The 27,349-nt window shown below is 35.7% G+C and overlaps 1 protein-coding gene across 4 annotated transcripts; it reads left to right on the top strand.

The window, feature by feature from the left end:
* Window positions 1–3,023: 3,023 nt before the first annotated feature.
* On the top strand, window positions 3,024–27,349 carry LOC131168036 (methyl-CpG-binding domain-containing protein 9). Of its 4 annotated transcripts, XM_058127204.1 has the most exons (12): window positions 3,024–3,140; window positions 3,808–3,842; window positions 6,275–6,874; window positions 13,143–13,863; window positions 14,043–15,161; window positions 15,277–15,963; window positions 16,819–17,118; window positions 18,489–18,821; window positions 21,001–21,099; window positions 22,092–22,526; window positions 23,805–26,036; window positions 26,308–27,349. In XM_058127204.1, the coding sequence occupies exons 3-12, from the start codon at window positions 6,360–6,362 to the stop codon at window positions 26,605–26,607; spliced, it is 6,741 nt and encodes a 2,246-aa protein (XP_057983187.1). In that variant the 5' UTR covers window positions 3,024–3,140; window positions 3,808–3,842; window positions 6,275–6,359; the 3' UTR covers window positions 26,608–27,349. The 4 variants fall into 4 exon arrangements, with proteins under 4 accessions (XP_057983187.1, XP_057983189.1, XP_057983188.1 ...); XM_058127206.1 differs by lacking the exon at window positions 6,275–6,874; XM_058127205.1 differs by lacking the exons at window positions 3,024–3,140; window positions 3,808–3,842 and having other exon boundaries at window positions 4,763–6,874; window positions 13,143–13,332; window positions 13,426–13,863.

Raw genomic sequence — 27,349 nt, 5'->3', positions numbered from 1 at the left:
TACTAAATTTTTTTAATATTTCGCAAAAAAATACAATTTTTTAAAAGATGTAACTATCCCAAAAATCAAATCTCGGAGAGGTCGGTAAGACGTTTGAAACCTTAAGGGAGATAGTAGAAATTTTGAAATCTCAAAAAGGTTAATGTGTTTTTTGTCAAATCTCAAGAGAAGGTTAGCTTCTTCTGCCCTTAAATTTATTACATTGATACTGAGTTATAATCAAATGCGTGTGAATTATACTAACTAAAAAATAATAAAAGTTAAAAATAAAAAAAATTAAGTGATTGATAGTTTGCATCCTATTTTATTTTGCACAAATGTGTACTTTAAAATGAAATAACATTAAAAAAATAATGATTAAGATAATAAAAGTACAAAAGAATATAAATTTAATATAAATAATAATTATAATAACTATTTTTACTTAGGTATTTCAAAATTCACTTTATAGTAACAATATTATTGCAAATAAAAATTTAAGAAATAGTAAAAATATTTTCTAAGTGGTTTTTGTTATTTTTATTTTTTTGAAATTTTATGAATACTTTTATTTAATTATATTTCAAATATGTTTGGTCATGTTATTTTAATAAAATTATGTAAAAAATTAATGATTTAATAAATAAATTTTTTTATAGATATTAAGTATTTTAGCAACATAACATAAAAAAAAATTGAAAACCATAAATTTAAATTTTATTTTTTAAAAAATTATTAAAAACAACAATATAGACAGAAAATTGGCAACATAAAGAAACACGTTGTTATAATTTGTTTACTCATTGCACTGAAATGAAAATAAAAAATAAAAAATAAAAACAAAAATAACATCAAATAGATGGGAAGATATATAATGAAACTATATTTATTTAAGGTTGATCCAATTGAAAATCTATTAATAAAATAACAAACATAATTATTAACATTATCATTATCAAAAGGTAGGTTATACTCCATACTTAATGTTTCATTATATTTAAAAAAACTATGTTTAAAAGCACGAAAACACCTTAAAAAAATTGTTTTGCACAAATTATATATTTTAAAGCTGTATTTACAAGTATGGATTTTAAATTTTGGATTTGAATTTAGGTAAATTTGAACAAACTTCAATACAATTTTATATGATATCATATCTAAATTTATTAAGAAGTATTAAGACAGTTAATTTTTGAAAACTCTTACTCAAAAGTAAATTTTGTGTATTCCTTATATCCCACCTTTCTGAATGTACACAATCAAACCAGCCAACATCTAAAAATTTGCATTCAAATTTTCATTTTCAAAAATGAAAACAAGAAGTTATATCATACATTTTGGGTTTCCAATCATCCATTTGAATAATTACGTTAGGTTAAGTTAATAACAAAACAACTTTTATTTTTTGAGCGACCAACGTTTGACATTTGAGGGTGACAACGGTGGTATTGTAGTTGTTATCGACACGTACAGCCCGACAGCACGTGAAGAGATAAACACATAATAAATTTTAAATACTATAGAATAAATGCAAATGACAAGACTAGAATTCAGGACCTCTTGATAACCAGCTCTGATACCATATTATATTACCACTAGGTTGTGGGCCAACAATGTATATCAAGGTTTAACAAATCCAAATAAAATGTAATACAAAATTGTGTTAAAATTTGTAAAATCTACTCAAATTCAAATTAAGGTTGGAAATTCATGCTCTCAAACACAACATTAGATTTACCCTTATAGCAAATTGTGGCAGAATCTCCACTAACCTAAATCTATTTACATCGCTAAGCCTATATTGGGAGAGGGGATTTGAATTTGTGTGAATTTAGATAAAAGGTAACACAGAATTATATTGAATTTTTGTTTATATTTCACCCAAATTCAAATTTATAATCCAAAATTAATGCTCCCAAATATAATTTAGTAAATTTCAATTGAAGTTGTTAAGTTCTTTACAAAAATCATTTACAGGGTGAGTGTAAAAGACTTTCTAGAATCCCATAGGGTTCGTTCGGATTAAGGATTTTATTTGGGAAAATGAAAAGAAAGGAAAATGAGGAGGAAACTCATCATTATATTTTCATTCTATATGAAATGCTATTAAAAATTAAAAGTTTGTCTTAATATCATTAAAAAATGGGAAAATTCAAATATTAATAGTTGCTAAAATCAAAATTTTGTTCACGGATTTGATATATTTTTCATTTTCTTTCTCAGTTTACTTGATAACCAAACACAAAAATGTGGATTCATTGATATTTTCCTAATATTTTCCAACTTCCAAATCAAGCCATAATGTTCACAATTTTTTTTTTTTTTTTCGTTATTTGAATCCCCATTAGAGTGGCATTTTATCTTTAGGGATCCATAATAATTTTTAGGCATGGGATTTTCCAAACCAAACACCTAGATGAGAATACTTAAGCTAAACTATGATAAAATTAAAACAATTAAATTAAGTAGATTTGCTCTTGTTTTATTAAGGAAAAAAAAAGTATTTTGTTGTCACAATTCATCACGAGACTTTATTTCTAGCTATACACCTTTCAAATTTCTCCACATAATACACATAATATACTTTCTTTAACTGCTTTAAATAGTTCAATTTCGGTTCACATTTTCTAATGAATTGAAACTTCAGTTTGGTTAACGGTTCTAGGGGTATGCTTCGATTAACTGAACTATGCTTGCCCCTAGTTATACTGCCTATTATGTAGCCCACACTCATAGTAACTTTCCAATCAACCAAAAAAAATGGTATCATATATATCATTGTCGTGAAATATAACCTACTCTGTTAACTCATTTTTTTTGAGTCTCATTTTTATAAATTAACCAATCAATTTATGGCGTGTATTCAATTTCACCGATGTCTAATCAACACGTATATTAAATAAGTTCGCTACGAACAAAAGATTCTGTTGTTCGTATTCGCCAGTTGGAAGCCATGCCGAAAGGTAATGTTTAAAAAAATAAAAATAAATGACTTGTTAATAAATTTTGCGCCTATAAATACAAGCCGTTCCCTTCTTACATTCATCACGAAGCATTGTTGCGAGCAATTTCCTTAAGTGAAGTGTAGCTAAGTTGATCCGCAAAGAAACTATGTGTTCTTTGAAGGTTTTTGCGAATCAATGAAAACCCTGGCTTTGCGGGTTAGTATTTGCAATTTATTTGCAAAAATAAATAGTTGTATAGTAAATTTTGCGCTTACATATGTAAGCTATTCCTTTCTTACATTCATCGCAAAGCATCGTTGTGAGTGATTTCTTTTAGTATAGCTAGACTGATATCTGACAAGAAATTATGTGTTCTTTAAAGATTTTCTTTTTTCAAATCAAGAAAAAATAAAGCTTTGTGGATCTCATAATGTTTTTACCGATTGAAATACTCTATTATCATATTATTTCATAATTTTGTTATTCTTGTGCTTCTTATTTGTTCACCCCAAAAAAGTTCTTATTTTCATCTGATTTAAATGTGCTCTCTTCGATCTTGAAAAATAGTAATCTATTATAGGGGAAAAAATCATCAGATCTATATATACGCTAATGAATTATGCATCAAGATTTTACAATCAGATTATAGATAGTGACAGTGAATATAACAGTATATCATTGTTATAAAATATAAGCCATTTTGTTAACTTGACTTTTTTTTTTTTTTTATCTCAATTTTGAAGATTATTTTATCAATGACGTGTATTTAACCTCATCGTTTATTTATTGCAAAACATCGTTTTAACTTTTAAGCGATTTCCTTAAGTATAGCTATGTTGATTTTTGCTAAGAAATGATGTTTTCTTTTTGTTTTTCTTTTAAGGTTTTTGCAAATCAATGATAAGCAAAGCTTTGCAGGTTAGTATTTGCATTTGTCGTCTAATCTTAGCTTATTGATGTTTGTTTCTTTTAATGTTTTGGTCAATTGAAATGCTTCATTCATAAAGTCTTTCTTGATTTGTGTTGCAATTATGCTTTGTGTAATAGTCCTAGACCCAACTTCAGTTAGGTATTATCTGCTTTGGTTTATTGACCTTATAGATTTATCGTATAAAAGGTGCCTCCCATAGTTGGAGTCCTAATCATCCTTATAAACCCATGATCTCCCTTGTACACATTTGATATAGGACCGAAACAACATCTCATGTTTGATTTCTGATGCCCTCGTGAGAGTGGCTTACACCTCTGTGTAGGATCCACCCGTATGATAGTACCCTTAGGATAACTTTGATACCAAATGTAACAGTCATGGACCCAACTCTAATAAGGTATTTTTCCCAAAAAACAATAATGATTTTAACTTTGGTTGTGCAAGAAGGAAATTTTCTTATATATTTTGTATGACTGCAAAAATGAGAGGTTTCATAATTCGAATGTGAAACCTTTAATATAAAAGTCCCAAACTACTACATTGATCGAAAAATTTCTTTAAATTTATTTTATTTACACTCTTTCTTTAAAATAATTTTGCATGATTTGCATTAACTAGTTGCTATAACTCTTCCACCGGCAAGCAGGTGTGTAATTTCTAAATTAGTATGTGCCGAGAAACACACTTTTTTTTAATAAAAAAAAAACTTTTATAGTCAAAAAATATTTTACATTTTTATAATGCCTTTTTTTATGGGCAAAAAAATGTTTTTGCACTCATTTAGTTATCAAGAACCATGCTTGTTTTATACCCTAATTTCTATTATAGAAGAAATTTAGTCAGGTTAATTTGAAGGATTCCTATTTTTGGAATATTGGAAGTTCAACTCTCTCTCTCTCTCTCTCTCTCTCTCTCTCTCTCTCTCTCTCTCGTAATTTTGCATTTTTTACTAGGATAAATTTAATTAAAAAAGTATCTCCACTATTCATTGTTCTAGATTAACTGCCCCTTATTATTATTATTATTATTATTATTATTATTATTATTATTATGATTATTTAATAGTAATTTTAAAAATAGATAGTAATAGCAATTGTTAATATTATTAAAAGAATTAATATTTTTTTTATTATTTTATTTCTTAATTCATTGAAGACTCACATTAGACATGGGCTACTCTATAAATGGTAACTTATCTCACATCCATACTCCTTCTCACTTTTTTAATTGTAATTAAATAATCATTCTAATAAAAATTTCCAAATGTTTTTTTTAGCAATTTTACTAAGAATAAATTGTCATGATTTTATTATTTTCTCATTTTGCTTACACATGCTTTATTACAATCTTACGTTGATAGATTCTCATATTTTTTTTTTTTTTGAATTTCTACTTCAATCCTGATAGTCATCAATATCACAAAAATATTAACTTGCAAATTTATTTTTGAATTGTGGACAAATTTGTCATTTTAGTAGCTACATGTTTGTTTTTCAAAAGTAACAGATGCATCCATTCTCAGTGTGAAACGACTGGATTTGCATGTGCTTATCTCGTGTCCACTTACAAAACGGACAAGCCTCTAGTTTTAGTGCGAAACCGCTGTATTTGCATGCAGTCTTCGTGTACGACTATAACAAAATAGAAATTTTTCACTCGACACCTGTGCTTGCATGCAACCGTCCATTTAGAAGAGCTGTACATCACGTTTGTGGCCCTGACTTGCTTTTTCAAAAATCAGATGCATGCACTGAATACTTATTATGTTGAGAATGTATTTAAAAATCACGATTTATTTTTAAAAAGAATCAATTAATTCTATTTTTTTTAAATGAAATAGTTCACTAATTTTTGGTTACACACTTCAACAAATACACCTTCAATCCCTCTTCCTATTGTAAACTCAAAGGCTTAAAAAGAGAAAAAGAAAGAGAGAGAGAAAAAAAAACCTTTAATTGTAGATGTATATTTTATTTTTTATTATTTTTTTTAAAAGAAGAAAAAAAAAGAAAAGAAAAGAAAAAAGGGGGAAAGACTAGAGAGAGTAAGTGAGAGTTAGAGAAGGTTGAAGCGGAAACAAAACAAAAACCAAAGCAACGCAGAACCTAGTTTGGTAGGTCCACAACGTCTACGGATTATCTCAAAACGCGAGTATAAATTGAACCCCAACGAGTAGACGCGCTCCCTGCATCCCCAGTGCCCGCCTATTTCCACTGTTCCCAACCCCCCTCTAACTCCCAGGGCTTTCCATACGGTCCGATTCTGGTCCCTTTCGACTCGACTCCTTTTCCCTCTTTCGATTTCACTCTCTCCAAACCCAATCCCCTCTCCCTCTTCTCTCTGTCTCTCTCCTCTACTTTCTCTCTCTAAAGCCTCGACTCTCTGATCCATCCAACACCGCCTCGACATTTCTCAACAGCACTCTTTCGAGAAGATCGAAGCTTGGATTTTTGAAATATGTTACGCAGAATTTCGCAGCCAAGAATTGCGAAATCACTGCAAGGATGATGGACCTCAACAACGCAGCAACCGAATTTCCCGACGCCAAGCCGGAGGGCCGTTCCGGTCTTGGCATCGATCTCAATGAGATCCCCTCTGCTTCCTTGCTCGAAACCCTACCGTCTCCACGGGACGCCGTCACCGTCGTCCGCACTTTCCATGACAGCGTTGCTCCCGCCACTGGAGCTCCGGCTGGATTGCCTGGGGAGGGCGCCTACCAGGCGTGCGCCGCTTGCGGCCTGCCGGAGGCCAGGGGCAGCGTGGTGGTCTGCGACGGCTGCGAGCGCGGGTTTCACCTGCGCTGCGCGGGAATGGGGGAGAGGCGGCTCAGTGTGCTCGAGGAGTGGGTTTGCGGCGAGTGCGTGAGGAACGGGGTTGGCAGTCAGCGTTGGCGGTTGGGCACTTCGTCCTCCTCAGCTTCCTCGGGCAGGAAGCAAAGCGGAGTTAGGCTACTAGACATCAATGCTCTGCCGCCAAGTGACGGCGAAGGTGAGGAGAGCGAGGAGTTTCAGGATTCGAGGTATGGGGCTTCATGCATTTGTTTATTTTGAATTTTTTTGGGGTGCTTGTACTTGCTGTTTGTTTCTGGAGGCAGAGTCTTGAATCGTCGAGTCCCAATGTGTAGTTCTGCCTCGTAGTATGCAATGTTGAAGCTAACATTCACTTGGATACGAAGTTAAATAGAACTGAATTTGCTTAGTAACTTGAGCTTTATTGCGTTGTATTCGTATCTCCAATTAAAAATACGGTCTTTTTTTTTCCCCGGAGGAAAGGAAAATGATTTTCCTCCTTCATTACGTACTTTATGTTAGCTGTTAGCTCTATACAGGCTGGCTGTATATTCTGGAACAATATATTCTGGAACAATAGGGGCGTCTGATCACTTAGATGGTCATTGGCATGATAATAAGAGGGCTTAAATTCAGCTGGGGGCTGCCAACTAAGTTTTTTTATGACGCTACAATTTTCAGCTGCTGGTCTAGATGCCATATTCAAATTTCAGTTGTTTATGAACTACTCTGCCATGTTCTAATTCTAGTTTCTGACATGGTTTTTCGATGACAACTTTTGGTGAAAAATCTGGGGCATGCGCTTGCAGGATACAAAAATTAATCTAGTAGCACCTAGTTCCTTTATGCTACACTTGGTTGGCTATTTGGATGTTTTGTCCCCATAAATCTGAGCATGTACAAATGTTCCATCACAATAACTATTCTTGAATGGAAGACACAAAAATTTATTCCGTCATTTTGCTCCATTTTTTCGTTGAAACTGTTTTATTTTTTGATCAGTAGGGTAGGAAATAATGAGCTCTGAATCCCACTTAAATGCAGGGTGGGATGAAGTCCTTACCACTGTGTCATCCAATCTCCTCCTCAGTCATTAGGTTAAAAATATGAGTAACAATTATGTTTTAAGATTGTAGTATTGTACTATATCCTAGTTCATTTAAATGGCAGTGTCTTTTATGACATTTCAGGGTCTGACCTTTGCATGCATTGTGTTCTCTGTTGTATCTCATTGTAAACTTTTTTTTTTTTTAAAAAAAAAATTTTAAAATCTGGTTGTAGCTTTGCATTTAATTTGAGAATGCTTTTTTTTTTTTTTTTTAATTTTAAAAATTTCAATTTACACCATAACAGTTGAAACTTGAAAATAAAGCTAGCACAAACAAAAGAGTTTTGTTGATATAATAATGGTGGTGCGACATCCATGTATAACAAATTTATTATTTTATTTTTCTTTTGCTGAAGCAATATATATCATTGTACTTAATTCCGGTCCAGTTAGCTGGGTTATAGATCTGACATGTTTGGTTTTCACTCTTCCGTAACAAAGACAAGGTACTCATTTTCTGTTGGGCCTCTAAAAAATTTAATTTATTTTATTTTTCAAAATAAAATTTGTATGTTGAGGATCAAAAGCTTAGGCGGATGCGCTAACTCTTTTACTTCTTTGGAGTTGTAGTGTTGTGGTTTAAGCAGAGTGTTTGCTGATTGTGTATCTTTAGTTGACCTCCTTTCTACAATATCCATTCCTTTTGTTTTGGTTGAGCTAAACAAGGAGAAGAGGGCGAGTAGGTGACCAAGTTGTGGTACCTACATTGAGCACGATATAGCCTATAGGAGTTCCTACTACTAGAAGACTAAACTGACTAATGCTAGGGCCTAGAGGGGAAAGCATGTGGTTGACTTGGGCTAGCTAATGCTTCCTCAAGAGAGCTCAGCATTAGCCTAACTCCTTTCTGACCAAGAGCATGGTGGTATTTTGTCAGAGGTGCGAGATGGTCATGAGTCAAATCCTGTCGGGTCACTCTCTGCAGGATTCAACTGTTAGATTCAAACCCACGAGTAACTGGTACATGGGAGTAAATTAGTGTGTGAATACTTTCGTTGATTTAAACATTCTTGTCATAGGCTCTAACAGTGTCTATCATAAGCTTTGCTCTAGGTCTCATGTCTCACTGCATCCTTTCTGATTGGTTTACATATCCACGTAATTAAATAAATTTTATTTTTATCTATATCTATATTAGAAATCATGGGACCACATTTTTTTTGCAACATGTACCTTAACTCGCTTTCCATTTTTTTGGAAATATATTTTTTGACGACATATGATTATTAATTAGATTATTTTTCATTTAGTTATTATAAAATTGTCAATTAATCATTTGATTTATTCATGATAAATTTTTTTTATAATTATGTGCATGTCTGCACATTCATGTATTTTACACCTAGCTCTGTTAGTTTTACGGAAATTCACCTCTTGATGAAAAATGCTCCCACAGAAAAATAGTTTCTTGAAAATAATCAGCTTTCCATTTTTTGGATATCATGTTCAAAACCATTGCTTTTTTCAACTCCACTATTTTTTTGCTAAGTGGAAGTTGGTTTCTGCCTTAAAGGGCACTTCCCCCTTTTGATCATGTAATGCATTTTCATCAACCAACATTTTCCAAAGGCCTAAACTCTGGAAAATGTAGAACATATTTTCCGAAGATCCATTTTCTATGAAACAAACCAATGTTTTAAAAGGCTCAATTGAGGTGAGCCTCAAGATTAGGTGTGCCAAAATGCCTTGAGGCTTTGACAGTGACACCTAGTCTGAAATACCTAATCTTGAAAAGGCCAAAGTAATACACTAAGACTTACACATTTGTTCAAAAGGCACTCCTTTTGCGCCTTTCTAGTGAGTTTCATGCATTTTGGGTGTGTAAATCTCAAGTTGTTGCTCCCTTTCTGTGCCTTTTTAGTTGAATCTTGTGCATTTTAGGTGTGTGACTCTAAAGTTAGATTTAGTTAGAAAATTTTAACCTCATGTTTATACGAAAGGAGTGTTCAAATATGAATTGATTGCTACAACTCTCGAACCTCAATCTTTCCAAAATAATTGGGAGTTGGATCTTAGATTACAAAAGCAATTTGAACTTTATAATGTTATAATCTTTTGTAAGATAAAAAAGAAAGTTAGGATAGCATAAAAATAAATTACAAGCTACTGGTAGACAAGAAGCCTTCAAAAGAGAAAACCAAAAAATAAGACAAAGAAGAAGAAAAAACTTAACAAAATCTAATTGAGGAAAACTGCTTTTAAACTATTTACATCTTAATTAACTGAACACTTCAAGCTTGCTGACTCCTGCTGGCCCTTTATTCACCTTATTCTTATCACCATCAAATCAAACTTCTTGATCTCCGGGATCAGACAGCTGCGAACCCATCTTTTCCAATAATTGTTCCCATTAATCTCCACTGCTGGAGAGACGAGGGTAAGCAGAATATCATCTAAAATTTGATCACTCACGTCACTTTTTTTATCCAGTCCATTATACTTAAAAAATAAAAATACCTTCTGAACCTTCAGGCAGAGTTTGCTGATGATAAGTATCTACAACAACAACAACAAAGTAATCTGAACCATCCCCATTATATTCATGAAACTCATCCAATAGTAATCCACCATCACAATCAAACTCACTATTGAAACCACTCTCGTTATTGAATGCATCACCCCAATTCTTTTTCTCCTTGAATCTATCTCCCTTAGTTTCCCTTCTTTTCTAAACCACCTACCTTCAAGTCATTCAAAGCTCTCTCAATGCATAACTACTATCCATATACCTATTAAAAATTGACTGATCCACCGTGTATACCTTGGTACGTGGAACTTTCATTGTCCTTACCATCAGTCAGGGATTTACCTCCAGTGTTTTCTCCCACATGAGCATTCTCCTGTCGCTGCACCCATCTATATTCAAACCTTTAGCACTTTGGGCAGGATTTTTTAGCTAAATCCTCTCCTTCCTGATACTTGTATGTATTCCCACAATCACCAGCCACAACAATTGATTTCTGATAAACAGCGTTAATGTGCCCCTCTACCCTCCATCGAAGCCATTTGACAGTTGTTTAGGGGTCCCTTAGTGCAACAAGTAATGTTATATCTCTTGGCATGATTTACTTAATGATTCCAATTTGCATGTTTTGAATGGCCAGCAAGCGGTTTAAAATATATTTACTTTTTAAAATTTTATTTGTTCTTTTTTAATTTTAATTTTTTTAAAAATATTTTTAATTTGTATATTTTATATAAAAAATAAAAATTTCAAAAAGATTATGCTGCACCACTTTAAAGATGGTATCATGAGGGTTAAAACATCTCACATTACTCCTTTGCCTTTTAATAAATTGAAACAGCAAATAAATGTGCACGGATGGGTTTTAAGTTAATTTAGGGAATGAAAACATACAGTCCTTGTATTTCCATTACAGAGAAGCAAGCTTTAATATTGATGACAAGAATGCAAGAATTGCTTCCCTTTGCTGGAGTAATGACTATGTGCTTGTTTTATGAATTGTTACAGTTTAGATATGTAGAGATTTGCTGTTATGTAATTTTGATGGAAATGTAGTTTTGGTTGGTAAAATTATTAGGTAGCAGTTAAATGCACTTTGTGATACTGCCCATTGTCTAAATTCTATGTGGGTTGCCTGTCTCACTTGCTTTTCATTTTTTTCATTTAAATGCTTTTCTTTTGGTTTATTGACTAGTTGTCAATGTTAGGTTTCTAATAATTTCTCTAATGCCTCTTTGGCACTACACTTTTTTGCATCACTTGCCTTACTTTGCAACATATTATGGTTGCATTTTGTCCCTGTTCCATTTTGTTGAGGGCAAATAGCTCTTTTTACTTGGGGGGCATTTTTTTTGGATCTGAACAGCCACTGAATAGACGCTGTGTCTGCATCTGTTCACTAAATAAGTGAATTGGTCAAACATCTGAGGATTTGATGGTTGCTCTTAATTTTTCTGAGGCCAAGAATACGGAGGTCTCTTTTTTTGTTTTTGTCCTTTATGATAAGTAAGACAGGCAAAAAGCTCAACACCCAAATGAACTCTCTCCTTCTCACAGTCCATGCTGCCATGGACACTGGCCATGTAGCACCTTCTTTGAATAGCCTTTCCTCAAAGCCCTCATCATAGCTACCTTGCTGCTACCATTTCCCTCACCAACCTCTCTCACGTCTTCTGTATATTTTCATGTCTATCTCTCACATATACTGTCCACTTTGTTTTTTCCCTTTGGAAATCAACATTTCTGGACCCATCTTTATTCTGTCTCTTGGGAACTTGATTTTGTTTAATGGTTAAAATCAAAGTAATAAATTTTATTTTTTTCTAATTAAAAATTATATTATTTTTCAATTATAATTATTAATAAATGTATTAAAAATATTATTTAAATTATATTTAAAACTTTGATTTATTTCCTCTTAATTCTACTAAACAATTCTGCTCTAGACAGTTTATCGAGTTAAAATTGAATACAAATGTTCAGAAATTAGGCACCAATCAATTAAAATAATTTAGTATTAAGATTCAAGGATTGGTTAAATTCTGTACCAGTTCACAGAATTAGGTTTGAATTCAATGTTCGAAACTAGACATTTAATTTTGCCAAACATCCCCTTAGCAGGAAAAGGCAAATAGAGTTTTCTGCAACTTGTGAGCAAGTCTATTGAGATAGTTCTGTGGGTTCTTTGAATCCATTTGGATTCCACAATTTGCAAATGTTTTCATTATGCGAAGTGATGTAAAATTTTACAGTCAGACTTATAACTTGTTAAATGTATTGGAATGACATTGGAACCTTTAACTTGCTGGTTCAATTTTCACTTCTCATTTAACTGAATGTATTAGGAAGTGGGAATTAGTTTAGCCGGAGATGTTGATCAGTAAATCATTGTTCTTTGATGCTGTTAATGTGTTGAGTGAGGGAATTGAGATGTTTGGGTGTTGTATCTAGAAATACAATGGTGCTTAAAGCTTTTTTTTAGGGGGCGGGGAAGGTTGTGGTTTAAAGGTAAGAGTACAGACATAATGAATGAGAGAGTATCAAGAATCTTTTGGTTTGTTGTGATCGGAATGTGGAACAGTAATTTGAGTTATCTACTGTTTTCATTATCCTTTTTTTTTTTTTTGTGTTATTCCTGTCGATTATGTGATGATTGCAATCTTCGCAGATGACTACTCGCATTTAGGATATTGATGTTATTGTATGTTTGATCATTATTATTTTGGCAAACAATGCTTCAATAGCCAGGTTTAAGGTTCAGTCCCCCTCCCTTTTGATTTCTTGTTAGTTTATCCTTTTTCTTTTTCTCTCTTTTATCTTTTCTATGTCAGTGCATAGTTTCTTTCATTTGGTTGATTTAGTCATTATGCTTACTGAAAACCAGCTTATCATCATTGGTCATGTTTTATTCATCATGGTGTTTCAGAAAACAAACTCCTGGTGATAATTCCTTTGGTGGCGACTCATTTGTTGTTCCGGCAACATGCCCAAACTATTTCTATTCTGGCAATGGATTTGGCTTTCAAAAATCACCTGCGATTGTGACACGCACTGTCAAATTGGGTTTTGAAGATTTATTACATCATAAACAGGCAATTGGTAGATGTTTAAAGGAGGTAGATTTGGGATTTCCATTAGGAAAGCTTAGGAGTAGTAACAATACACCAGTTCGATTACCTCCATCGAATCCAAGTGAGATTTTTTTGCAGGCTCTTCGAGAATTTATTTCTGAAAGGCATGGTATACTTGAAGAAGGTTGGCGTGTAGAATTCAAGCAGTCCATAAGCAGTTGTGAACTGTATGCAGTTTACTGTGCTCCAGATGGAAAGACATTTGAGTCTATGTCTGAAGTTGCTGGTTATCTTGGGTTGGTGACTAATTGCAATTTTATAGATCCCGAAGTAAGAAGTGATTGTTCTGCTCCGCTGCAAAAAAAGTTGCATTTAGCTAAAAGAAGAAAAGCGGCAAGACATTCAACTGCTAATGGTTTCTCTGGAAATAAGGGGATTTTGGTAAGTGGTTTTCACAAGGAGCTTTTTTCAGGCAGTCAAAATATGGAATTTCGTGCTAGTGCTTTTAGGAATAATGTACAAGCTGCTGAAGCTAGGAGAGAAGCAAATGGTGGTGCTGAGTCTCAACCTTTCGCTGTAAGTTTATATGTTATTTATAATTCAGAATTATTTCAGATTACGTTGGCATGATCATGCTTGTAATATCTACTGCTAATATAAAGGTACTTGAGATATTCAGATTATGTGCTTTGTATTAATTATTAAGTGCTCCCAAGTCTTTCTTTGCCTGATTATTCAGGTTATTTACTTTTCAGAATGGACTTCCCGTTCAGTTTGAAGATTTCTATATTCTTTCCTTGGGGAAGGTTGATGTGAGGCCACCTTATCACAGTGTCAGCCAGATCTGGCCCATAGGTTATAAATCCTGTTGGCATGACAAGGTTTCTGGGTCACTTTTTACATGTGACGTGTTAGATGGTGGTGATTATGGACCTGTTTTCAGGGTTAGTAGGTGTTCTTGCTCTGCACAGCCCATCCCTGTTGGGTCAACTGTCCTCTTTAGGACCAACTTTGGCCAGTCTTATGGTCAATATAAGGAAGAATGTGATGAAATGACTTCTTTCAGTATGGGTAGTGATGAGGATGGCAATCTTCAAACAATTCTCTTGGACCCTTGCCCACCTATGGAAAATGATATTTTATCTTGTCTTGGGAGTGGCTTTAATGAAACTTATGGATTTCAGGCATCAAGCAGTTTGCAGCATGAAAGATCTGGAAATGTTTTATGTGAAAATTTGGAGTTAGGAGAGGAGATTGGTAATTTTTCATTGGAAGGGCATTCGTCATCCTCAGTGTGGAAAATGGTGTCTCAGAAACTCATTGATGCTTGTCAAGAAGTCTATAAGCGAACTGGAACTCTTAAGTTCTTCTGCAAGCATTTGAAAAATGGAATATCCTATTCTTACGTGGATATTATGGATGAAAGGAGCAAAGTGACATTTAATTCATTGGCCAAATTTTGCAGTTCATCAGGCTTGGTCAACATCCCATCTGTGGTTTACAATGACCATGGGTTTGCAATTTTGTCCGAGGCACTGTCAAAATGGCTGGACCAGGATAGATTTGGACTAGATGCGGAATTTGTGCAAGAAATTATAGAACAGATCCCTGGTGTTGGTGCCTGTTCACAGTATGAATATCTGAATAAGCGAAGTCATTATTCTACATCCGTAACAGTTGAAAATGGGCTCCTATTCTTTGAAGGGAGGGGTGGAGTGCAAGGTAAGGATGAAGCATGGGATGGGTTACTTAGAGGATGCAAAAGAGCAAAGGTGCAGATGGTTGAAGATACTCTGATGGATAATCGTTGTCGTCCTCTGGGGAAACCTCTGTGTGTAAAGCTTCCTGATAAGCTTGTTGGTGATGTTCTTCAGGTATGTGTGTAATTTTTAGGGTATTAGAGAATTGCTTCTTTTATTTTTCTAATTATGGGATACATGATTCTAATTGCTATGATAGAAGTCTCATAACTTATGTTTTGTTACCTAGGTATGGGAGTTATTATGGCGTTTCCATGAAATTCTGGAAATAGGGCCATTGTCACGTGATGAACTTGAGGAGGAACTTATTAGCCCATGGTTCGATGACTTGAACCTTCCAGAGAATTTTGAAAAGGAAATGCAGGGAAATAATGACATGAATTCACGTGGAACTAATGGTACAAGGGGAGACATCCTATCCTCAAGCCATGAAGGTGGTTCAGGAAATTGGAGGGAAAACCCACATATGTTCATACAGATGGAAACAGGAGCAATGAAGGAAGCAGCCCAAGCTAGATTTGCATCTGCTACTTACAGCAGATGCACTGGTGTAGCTTTGTCAAAAGCTCACACTGCATTGCTAAAAGTGCTTGTTGGAGAGCTGCAGTCTAAGGTTGCTGCAATTGTAGATCCAAATTTTGATGTTGGAGAATCAAAATCAAAACGGGGAAGGAAGAAGGATGCAGATAGTTTGACTTCTAAAAGAATGAAGCTAAGTATGCTCCCTATCAATGAGTTGACTTGGCCAGAATTAGCTCGGAGGTACATCTTGGCAGTCCTAGGCATGGATTGTGACCTTGAATCAGCAGAAGTTACTACTCGTGAAAGCAGAAAAGTGTATCGCTGCCTGCGGGGTGATGGTGGGGTGCTTTGTGGTTCGCTCGCTGGAGTGGCAGGAATGGAAGCAGATGCACTTGTAAGATAGTTTCTCAGCCCTTTATATTGCCATATTTTTTTATCATTTCAATATTTTTGTTTTTAAGCAGAAAGAGTAGAAGGTATCAAAGGTAACTGAAGGAGCAATTTACTAGACATGTAACTTGCATGCCCTTAGTCTGTCCATGTCACTTTGTAGACGTCCTAAATCCTAATGGCATGACATGAAATAAATTGCATGAAAAGAAAGTTGAATTTACAGCTTCTGGTTTAATAGGGGCTGAGAAGTAACTATTGGTTTAAGTTTATGGTACTTAGGATTAGCTGAGGTGTCTCATAAATGTAGTAATGTAAGTCACAAGAAATATTTAGAACTGTCTTTCTTTTCTTTTCTTCTCATCTTTTTTTGGGAATGGAAGTTTCCACCTGTGGTGGGTGGGGGTTGAGGTCATTATGGCAATCTATAATGCAGCTTAGATTGTGTTATTTTCTTTGTAACCAGAAAAACTTCTAAATGCTACATATTTCCCATGTGGCAGGTGGAGTTGCACTTTAGCCATAATGATCTGTATAATAAGGGGATTGCATTGTCACTACCTTTTTTTTTTTTAATTAAAATTGTTGTGTTGGATAATCTGACATCTATGTTTCTGTATAAGCTGGTCAAGTATTTGACCTACTTAGACACCTTAGTCATGTCAGTTTGCCTGTAATGTGTGGTTTTATCAGCACTCGCCACATGCAAATTTTATACTAATAATTTGTTCCAGATAAATGAATTCTTAATTTTCTTATATTATTCTATTTTAGTTTTAACCCTTATTTTGCATGTACAAAATAATAAAAAAATGTGAAGGGGATTGCATGCTGATGTGCTAACTTGTTTGACATTCAGTTTCTTGCAGAGGCTATGAAGAAAATTTATGGTTCTTTGAATGGATTGACTGACCCTATTATTATACGAGACAAAGAATTAACTGGAGCTTCTGAAAGGAATGTGGGTGATGATGGCAATTTACCAGAATGGGCATCTACTCTGGAACCTGTCAGAAAGCTACCGACAAATGTGGGAACCAGAATCAGGAAGTGTGTACATGCGGCTTTGGAGAAAAATCCACCAGCATGGGCGAGGAAAATATTGGAGCATTCAATCAGTAAGGATGTTTACAAGGGGAATGCATCGGGCCCTACAAAGGTGTGCTCACTTGATTTGACATCTTCTTTACATTTTGGAAGAAAGGCCTACCATCATAAAAGAATGAGGAATGTTTTAAAGTGAGGAAAGAAACAAAGAAACACGGAGTGTATGTGCATGCTTCATTTTTTCAATATGCATTGCTGGTAGCAGGACATAGAAAAATTTCGCTGGAAAATAGTCACTTTTTTCCAATCCATATTTGCTAACCGATTCCCCTACTTTTACCTTGGCATCATGAATGTTTTGGTAAAACTAATCAAGTTATACCCCCCCCCCCCCATCCCAAGGAACATTCTAATGAAAATTGGATTGCCATTAACATTATCCTCTTCATTAAAGCTTCTTTTTTGCTGCCAAATTGAGCAATCTTTGGATCTTGGCTTGAATGATTGAAACCTCACACCATACATATGCGATAAAAATAGAGTTCTGATCCCCACTTCAGAAGAGATCCCTAAATAATTCCCGCCCAGACCCTGTATATGAATTTCCAATGGCCTATAATATAGATGGTTCTTCCTGGATTGGGAGCCCATCTGTGTTCCACATTTAGCCCATAAATTTTTATTGCGTTTTTTTTTATTTTTATTTTAAGTGCACCAGTGCTACTATGAAAATAGATAAATTAGCCTGGTGATAATAGATTTTTATGCCATTTTGATAGCATGACATCTAATGTGGTGTAGGGAATGTGCCATCCTTTTATTGCTACCTTGATTTAGAGATTGGGTGCCTGTACCAATTAAAATAGCCAGGTTAACCTAGTGATTGGTATTTTTATGCTTCTCTGATAGCACGCAACCTAGCATGTGTGGGCAGTGTGCGTCCTTGTATTGCTTCCTTGTTCTATACATTTGGATCCTCTATTGTCTTCATCTGCTTGTACCATTCCTTTTAAATTGCTGTTTTGCCTTTGGAAAGTTTCTTTAGTTTATTAGAACACTGGAATCTGTGGGAGCATGAATGTTAAAAAAGTGGCCCTTGGTATGACTATTATGTCATATCAGTTAAGGAGAGTTGTAATTTCGTAATAATTAATGTATTATTTTTTATCTTACCATTGTTTTGTTCTCAGACCATAAGTCAAAATATCCAATGCTTTTCTTCCCTCTTTTTTAAGGCTACCTGAGGTCTCCATACTTTTTCTGTTTGTAATATCATAAGATTTAACACCTTTGTTTCTATGGCGTTTTTCCCCTATTATTGGGGACTGGTGAATTCGATAGACTGCACCTCCACACACCCCCCCCCCCCCCCCAAAAAAAAAAAAAAATCTTGAGAATCCAATGCTCTTTTTTGCCCCCTCCCCAAAAAAAAACCTATGCTTGACTCTGAGTTTAATGGCTTTGCTTGCTGATTGAACACAGAAAGCTGTTCTTTCAGTGCTAGCAGATGTCTCTGGTGAAGGTCCACATCACAAATCTGACAAGGAAAGGAAAAAGAAAAGTGTTTCTGTACATGATGTTATTATGAAACAATGCCGTATTGTGTTTCGTCGTGCTGCTGCTGCTGACAATGCTAAAGTTTTCTGCAATTTGCTTGGAAGAAAACTGATGAACTCTGGTGACAATGATGATGAGGGACTCCTTGGATCTCCAGCAATGGTATCTCGCCCTTTGGATTTTAGGACTATTGATTTGAGATTGGCAGTTGGAGTCTATGGTGGATCACAAGAAGCTTTTCTTGAGGACGTTCGAGAGGTTTGTTTTCTATTACAATTTATGGTTTACTGTGATTAGGAAACCTCATCCTGCGACTGTTGTTCTATCAAACTGTTTCTATGTTGTAGCATTTCTTTACTTTATGTTGCTGCTTGGTTTTCTCACGCTTGCTTTTCAGAGTGAATTTTGATAAATATTATTTTTTATGCGCAATTGTGCTTAATATAAATCTGTTTGTGTGCTGGTATGTAAACTTAAGTTGACATTAATATATGAATCTGTGATTGAATGTTCTTGCTAATCACTGTTGTCCATTTTGCATTGTGGGAAACTTTGGTCATGCACATTGAATGTCTTGTAAATTGTTGATTAAACATTAAATCTTGATACAGTGAGTGTGTATTTTCTGATTTGTTGGGAAGATGCATGCAGTCTGAAAGTAGAGGTTGGAGAAGCTAATATTTATTCTTCAGGATGCATATTTCACTGTGACATCTTGTTTATTTAGGATGTTGGCTGCATATATATATATGTATGTATGTATGTATGTATGAGATAAAAGCAAAGTATGGATTAGTAAGACTCTTAAGGTGCGTCTCCCAAGTGCAAAAGCAAAGAAAAACAGATTATGTAGTGTCACAAAAAGGCCATCTACAAAGAGAGTATCTCTACTGTTGTAATAAGAGCCATGTAACTGAAAATAGAAAGCAGAAATCCACTTCCTTTTAACTTCTTTAAGAGAACCTTTGCTGCCTTCAAAAGCCATTCTTTTAGGATTGCCCAGCGATAGTGTCCCATTTTCCTTATCATTTATTCTACAAATCTCCAAGCATGTGATTCTGACTTGATATTTCCAGTAGCCACCTTATTAATCCCAATGGAAGCATTCTACAGATTTCCAGACCAGCTTCAATGAAGAAGATTGTGATTTACTGACCTCCCTGCTCCTTGAACGAAAAAGTGTCTGTTAACCATGGAAATGCCCCCCTTCATGATGTTATCAATAGTTAAAAACCTTTCCTGAGTTGCCTCTCCCTAGTTAAAATGGCAAGTGGCAACTTTGGAAGGGACTTTGATTTTCCAAACAAATCTTTAAAGAAAACAGTCATCCCATCCCTCACTCTCCTCCCTTAATCTAGGAGTTGTAGGACTTTTTTGAAAGCATTTAGTTTTAGATAGAGACTGGATTACCTTATTTCACCTCTAGCCATCCAATCCACAACCATGCAATATTCATCAGCCCAAACAGTCTTCTACCTCAGCTTCTCCGAGATTTCTTCTGGAATTTAAATCCCACCTTACCTTATCATCATCTCTTGCCAATCAGTTATAACTGGAACCTATTTATTGGAGGCAATCTCTAAAAGTTAGGAAATTTGTTTTAAAGAGAAGAATAGCCACACAACACATTGTGCCAAAAGAAAAGTAACGAACAATCACCAACTTAAAAAACTGCTGCTGGGGATAGATCTTCCCAAACTTTTCTTATTCTCTTCCAACTCCATTAGGTCTCCTACTTGCCTCCACTGTTCAGTGTCCACCCACTGTTGGCTGCATATTGTCTTTACTCTAGTCATTGCACAGTGAAGTTTATTGGTACCCATTATGAATTTAGATGCAAGTTCTCTACCAGGTGATAAACCTTTGTTTGACAGGTTTTGGCCAAATTTTTATTCTGAAGTTATGTAAAACGTATTCAAGCTGTTGTGAGTTATGATCATGTTCAGCTCTCTTCAAGTTTTCTTTATTTTCATTAAAATTTCTATCGGTTTCTGAGATTCTAAAGATAAAATTGGATGCATATCAAGATCGGGTGTCCGTTCGCTTTGATTTTAGAAGCTGAAGTTGTGTAAACATGTCTATCCTTGTAGGCTTACGAAAAAGAAAAAAAAAATTTCAACCATCATTATGTTGTCTTTCCATTTTGTCCTATCTAACTTTTTCTTAATGTTTTAACTTTTGATTCCCTCATTTTGAAATAGAATAAATGTATTCTTATCTCACCTCAATCTGTTTAATTCCTGTTCAATATTTTATCTTGTTTAGGTATACCCCCAATGAGCTTGTTTTAATTCTTCCCTTTACTGCAAGGTTTTTATTTTCCATTTTTTCCTTTAATTAGTATGGTTTTTTATGGTCTATTTTATTACATAAACCGGTGCATATCAAATTATGTGCAAAATATGCTAATTGTCATTTTCACTGTTTCACCTGGCAGTTATGGAGCAATTTGCGCACAGCTTATGGTGATCTGCCAGATTTGGTTGAATTGGCTGAGACTTTGTCCCAAAATTTTGAAGTATTATATGAAAAGGAGGTCTCTCTCTTCCCCTTCTTCCCCTCCCCCACCAGCGCCCCCCCCCCCCCCCCCCCCCCCCCCCCCCCAAACAACAAAAAAAACAACACAGACACACACACCATTCATTTGTAAGCTTCTTTCCTGTTGAGTATTATATTTGTCTTCATGTGTTATAACCTACCCATTAATTGCACATTTATGGATCTTATAGGGGTGGATGTGATGTAGGGGCGGAAATGAAATTTTTATTTATATATTGTTTTATACATCTATATTTTGCACTTAAGCATGAGTCATCTGTTCTCTGTTGAATAATGTGATGGCTTTATTCATCATAATTATTTTATTTATTTGTAAATTTCTAAATTTTGGCATGTGTGTAAATTGGTGCTTCTTTGAAGTAAATGGATGGCATTTAGTTGGCTAAGGGGAAAAAGAAGTAGGTTTTTTTATTTATTTATAAGAAATTAATATTTGCAATTGGCATATTCCTGGAGTTCAACTTCTTTTCTGATAGTACTTATAGTCCATACTACATATTTTTAATTTTCTGATTACAGCATTATTTTTAGCATTAAATTTGCGAACCCTAGTAATTGGAAAATTTATTAGGCTATTCTGGAATAAAGACTATTCTTTTGAAGCTATGTGATAATTTCTGCTTGTAGATTACCTGGGAATCAAATCAAACATTACAATTGTGGTGAACTAATTCAATGTTAATGGAGCATCTTTTATAACTCATTGCATGTGTTCAACCGTCACCAGCAGCTATAAATTTTTTTTATGGCTATATTTTCTTAGCTTTCCTTATAGGTATATGTGAAAACTGGTGGTCTTCCAAAAAAAATCTGAACCTGATAGGTTTCTTAAGAACTCTCGGTGGCTCTGTAATTAAATACATAGTTTTCTCTCCTTCCCCTTCTTTTTCTATCTATATAGGTAACTCATTTCACATTCTGTCTTAGCATATTTTGTCTTGAAAGGTTAAACAATTCTTGCTGATGCAGGTTGCCACCCTAGTCCAGAAACTTGCTGAGTATGCTAAATCAGAATGCTCTAGTGTGGAAAGAAAGAAAGAAATAGATGATTTACTTGTTTCTTCAAGTGAAATTCCTAAAGCCCCTTGGGATGAAGGGGTCTGTAAAGTTTGTGGCATAGATAAAGATGACGAGACTGTTCTATTGTGTGATACCTGTGATGCTGAGTACCATACTTATTGCTTGAATCCTCCTCTCATAAGGATTCCAGAAGGGAATTGGTATTGTCCTTCTTGTGAGGCTAGTATGAGTACCGCTCAGGACTCATCAGAACATGCTCAAGTCATTGATCGACGTGGAGGGAAAAAACATCAAGGAGATGCTTGTCTTGCTCACTTGGAGGAACTTGCACAATTAGCTGCTGTAATGGAAGAAAAGGAGTATTGGGATTTTAGCATTGATGAGGTTAGTTTGAAGAGCTTCTCTTACATAGTCTTTTGTACATGTCCGGTAATTTAACTGTTATCTGAATGTCTCTGCAAAAAATTTGCATTTGGTTTTACTGTATAATTTGGTTGGTTTTGGACCCCCTTATTCTTCTTCGGGCTTCGAGAGGATTGAGGCTTGACTTTAGCTGGTCAAAAGGTTGGTGTCCCACAAATGGATTGTTTTATTCTCATTCTTTGGCCAATTTTGTATAATGTTCCAGATAGGCAGGTACCCAATTTTGGCTGTGTGCATGCTCATGTTGCAATTCACTTCCATCAGTTGAAAGTTTTACCAGTGGCATCTATCTCACTAGCCAATAGCATTGCATGTAGTTTTTACCATGTTTCACTGGCATTCCAATTTTTTTTAGGTTTACTTGCTAGTCACTACCTCTCATTTGGTCCAACAGCCACTCTGTTGTCTCAGGTTTCTTCAGAATGAGTGCGGAGAAAAAAACGCATTTCTTTAAACAACAGGATTTTTGGGGGCCGGGGGGGTGGGGGGGTGGGTTGCTTGTTCACTATAAGTTGCTACAGTACTTTATTTGCTTCCTTTCTGCATGATATTTGAATATGACTCTGAAGTAGCCATTTGGAGCATGCTATGTTACATATGCATTTTATTTTATTTGAAGAAAATTGTAAACTATAATAGTTGAGCCATTTCCCTTCGTCCAATTTTTGGAATATTCATGGAACTTGACACTTGGATGTATGCATGCCTAGAAGATGGTAAATTATTCTAACTAAGATAATAATGTTGCCAAGACTTGATTTTATTCGAACTTCATTAGACTCCAGAAATTTATTGTATATCTCTCAGCTTACTCCTGTTGGTCCAATGTTGAGTTTCTCTTCAAAGATTATTTGATGAGCTCCACTTGATTAATGTGTGATAAATAGGCAATCCTGGGTTTTCGATTTGGTTTATGTATCTATTTTATTTGGATGAGGGAGGGGGATATTGTTTCTATGAATATAATATATATATATTCCCACAAAGGTTATGTTGCATCATTATGCGGACAAGATTTGAAAACCGAGTCTTTTCGTATCAAGTAATTATGAACCGACTTTGATAATAATTATCATGGCCAATTATGAAATGGATGAAAATAATGAAAACTGCCAATGGACTTCCCTATATTATATGCTGCTGGTGGTTGTTCTCTGCCTCTTTTATTTGGTTAGTGCTTTGTGCTTCTTTTTTGCTTTGTATTCAGTTGATGAAGTTCCTTTTTAATTCTGGATGCAGAGAACTTTGTTGCTGAAGTTTCTTTGTGATGAGGTGCTGACTACAGCTCTTATTCGTCAGCACCTTGAGCAGTGTGCAGATATGTCAGGTGAAGTGCAGCAGAAATTGCGTACTACATCAACAGAGTGGAAAAACCTTAAGGTTCGAGAGGATATTCTGGCCTCAAAGGCTGAAAAGGCTGACAACAGCTTGCATAATGTGGTAGGAGAAGTTAAAAGTGAGGAAGGACTTGCTAGTTCACTTGCAAACCATAGTAAATCTATGGGTAATAATGTTAGCATCTTTTCTGATGATTTGCCACAACCTGGGGGTGATACAGAGGGAACTGAATATAATGTTTTGGCTAAAAGATCTTCTGTCAACTATTCTGATAAAGATAGTACTTATAACATTCAAATTCTGAAGCCTGAAGGTCAAGTAAAAGATGGGAATCAGTTGCCTATGTCAAGTCTTCCATGCAAAGAAAGCAACAACTCGGGTAGAGAATCTACTTTCCAGTGTTCCATGCATGAATATGTGGAAAGGGATGTTTCAACTTTGCCTGAGATGGATAACCAAGGAATGTGCATCCCTACAGAAACGATGAGTCTCTCCTTGGACACTAGGAGCTCTGGTGTAACTGATCATGTGCCTTCTAGTGCTATCACCGAGTCACAGGCTTACAACCTTGAGTTAAACTCCATCAAGAATGATATTTCACTTCTGCAGGATTCAATCGTCAACATGGACTCACAGCTCGACAAGCTATCAGTGCGGAGGGAGTTCTTAGGCAGCGACTCTGCTGGCCGATTATATTGGGCTTCGGCAAAACCTGGTAGCCATCCTTGTATGATTGTTGATGAAAGTATGACAGTGCTGCCAAGTGAGAAACTCAAAGATCACAACACAGGCAAGAAAAGTTCTGTTTTGAGGGCTTCTACTTCATTTGGTGGGGATACTATTTCAAATTTAGGGTGTTCAAAAACTTCCTCTCCTTCTGCATGTCGGCCGAATGATGCTACTCTTAATTGTGCCCCATGGACTTCTTATCAGTCTGATGCAGAAATCAAAGAACTCCTTGAATGGTTAAAAGATAGCAATCAAAAAGAGAGGGAACTGAAAGAGGCCATTCTCAACTGGCAGAAGCAAAGATTTCGAGATTTTCAACAGTCTGCAAATCATGATCAGAGCAAAACCAACGATGCTCTCTCAGAATCCTCAAACACTGTAAGTGCGATACCTTCTAATGGTCTTGTTACTACAGCATCCGCATTGATGGAGAAGAAGTACGGTCCCTGCTTCGATCCTGACCCTGTTGAGATATCAAAAAAACGGGGGAGAAAGGCAAAAGTAGCTCATGAAGAGAAGATGTACAGGTGCGAATGCTTGGAACTCATTTGGCCTTCTAGACCTCATTGCCTGTCCTGCCACACATCCTTTTTAAATGAGGTGGAAATAGAGGAACACAATGATGGTAAGTGTGTTTCAGTTCTACCATCCTCTGAGAAGAGCAAGGAATACGGTGATCCTTTGAGAGGGAAGGGAATTCTGAAATCTGATACCACACAGGAAGGGTGTATGGGTGAAATGAATCCAGTTGAGGCATCAAGAAGTGAGTGTTCTGATCTTGCAGCGGTAATTAAATTTCAAGGTTACAGGTCATCACCCTTGGCTAATTTTGATGATGTTTGCTCTAAGTTTGTGACGAGCAATTCTAACAAGGAATTGGTACGGGAAATTGGTCTTATTGGTTCAAATGGGATTCCATCATTTGTCCCATCTGTATCGCCTTATCTCAGTGATTCTACGTTAATGTTAATTCGTCCGGAGAAAAATGATGGCATTCCAGTTGATTTCTCCAGGTCTGCTGAAAAATCAATCTTTTCTCAGGGGAACAGGGTTACTATTAACGTATGCCATGAAAATAAGTCTCACAATTCTTCAAGATGTATGCCTGATGATGTGAATGAAGCATTTAAAGGTGACAGATCAGGATGCTTGGAACAAAAGCACGCAAAACCCTCTGTAAATACCCATGCTTCAAGACCTGAAGTTGGTAATTGTTGTGTAGTCCCAGTGTCTTCATTGAGGCCAGTGATTGGCAAGGCATCTCAAATTTTGAGGCAACTCAAGATCAATCTTCTTGATATGGAATGTGCCCTCCCTGAAGAGGCTGTGAGACCATCCAAGGTGTCCATAGAGAGGAGAGGGACCTGGCGTTCATTCGTTAAAACTGCGGAGACAATATTTGAGGTTTGTCTCAATCCTTGGTTCTTTTAAAAATTTGGTATACCATTGATGTTATCTGATGATGTTCTTTGGTGTGCTCTTAATTTTGTTTGGGTTTTGCAAAATTCGTAATTAATTTTCCTTCTCTTTTGAACAAGTGCATGCTATAAAATAACATTTGGAGTTAAATCATTTCAGGATTAGTGCCCGCATCTGTGTGTAATTTTAATGTCTTTTTTTTTTTCCCCTCCATTTATTTGGTGAGGTTGCAAATAAAATTTCTACATTATTTCAGATGGTTCAGGCAACAATTGTATTGGAGGACATGATTAAGCCAGAGTATTTGAGAAATGGGTGGTGGTATTGGTCATCACTCTCAGCTGCTGCCAAGACTTCCACCTTGTCTTCGCTTGCCCTGCGAATATATTCCCTAGATGCTGCTATTATTTATGATAGAACTTCATCAACTTTGGATTCAGATCAGTCTGTGACAGGCAGCAAACAAGATCTCACACAGGGACCTGGTCTGGATACAACTGAAAAATCCAAAGCAGGCAGGAAAGCGAGCAAGAGAAGGAAAGAATCAGAGGGTTGATCCTGGATTCCATACCATCCCTCATGTCATGGGGAAACTGAGCAACTGACCCAAGTTCTAACGGGATTCAGCGAAGGGCATGTGTTGTGAGAATACATTTGTATAAACCACAATGTGGTGTGTACCGGCTCTGGTAATTGAGGACAGTTTTTGTGAGGCTGGAGTTGTTTCTGCTGCCAACCTCTTGTGGGTTTGTCTAGAGGTCAAGGCTTGACATGCTAACTAGGAAGCCGGATTGGCAAGCTGGTCCCATTGTAATGGCACGAGGGGGGGGTATGGAAGCACCAGGAGGAAGTGAGGAACAACCATAAGAGAATGCATCAAATTTTGGACTGATTTCTGCTGCAGCTTTTGGAGTTACTCGGAGGGGCATCAACAGGAGGCACATACATATATACAAAAAAGAATTGGCGTACCAAAAAAAAAAAAAAAAAGAAAGAAGAAGAAGAAGAAGAAGAAAGAAGAAAGAAGAAAGAAGAAGAAAGCTCAGCTGGTGTAGTCAGTATTTCATTCTTTATTAACCCTTCCCGCCCTCTCTCTCTCTCTCTCTCTCTCTCTCTAGTTTTTTTTTTTGGCGGGTTGTTAGCTTTGTAAAGTAAAAGGATGAAGGTGCATTCTCATGGTTTTCCTCACTGTTTGGTGCTCTGCTCAACCACCCCCTCCCCTGCTTTTTGTTTGCTAGGTTCTTGGCAGATTGCCACCTGTGTATACAGCAGCATGAAGCTGCATTTACCATTTTTCA

Source organism: Malania oleifera, chromosome 11 (genome assembly GCF_029873635.1).
Source record: "Malania oleifera isolate guangnan ecotype guangnan chromosome 11, ASM2987363v1, whole genome shotgun sequence".
In the NCBI taxonomy this organism is placed as follows: domain Eukaryota; kingdom Viridiplantae; phylum Streptophyta; class Magnoliopsida; order Santalales; family Ximeniaceae; genus Malania; species Malania oleifera.
The sequence above is the reverse complement of the archived record's forward strand: the minus strand, read 5'-3'. Positions and strand labels throughout refer to the sequence as shown.

Excerpts from the sequence above, each read along its gene's own strand:
- LOC131168036 (XM_058127204.1), top strand. The coding sequence starts at position 6,360 with ATGATGGACCTCAACAACGCAGCAACCGAATTTCCCGACGCCAAGCCG. Across the intron at positions 15,162-15,276 it reads TTGTTGGTGATGTTCTTCAG|GTATGGGAGTTATTATGGCG; the intron begins GTATGTGTGTAA and ends TTTGTTACCTAG. Across the intron at positions 26,037-26,307 it reads CTGCGGAGACAATATTTGAG|ATGGTTCAGGCAACAATTGT; the intron begins GTTTGTCTCAAT and ends ACATTATTTCAG.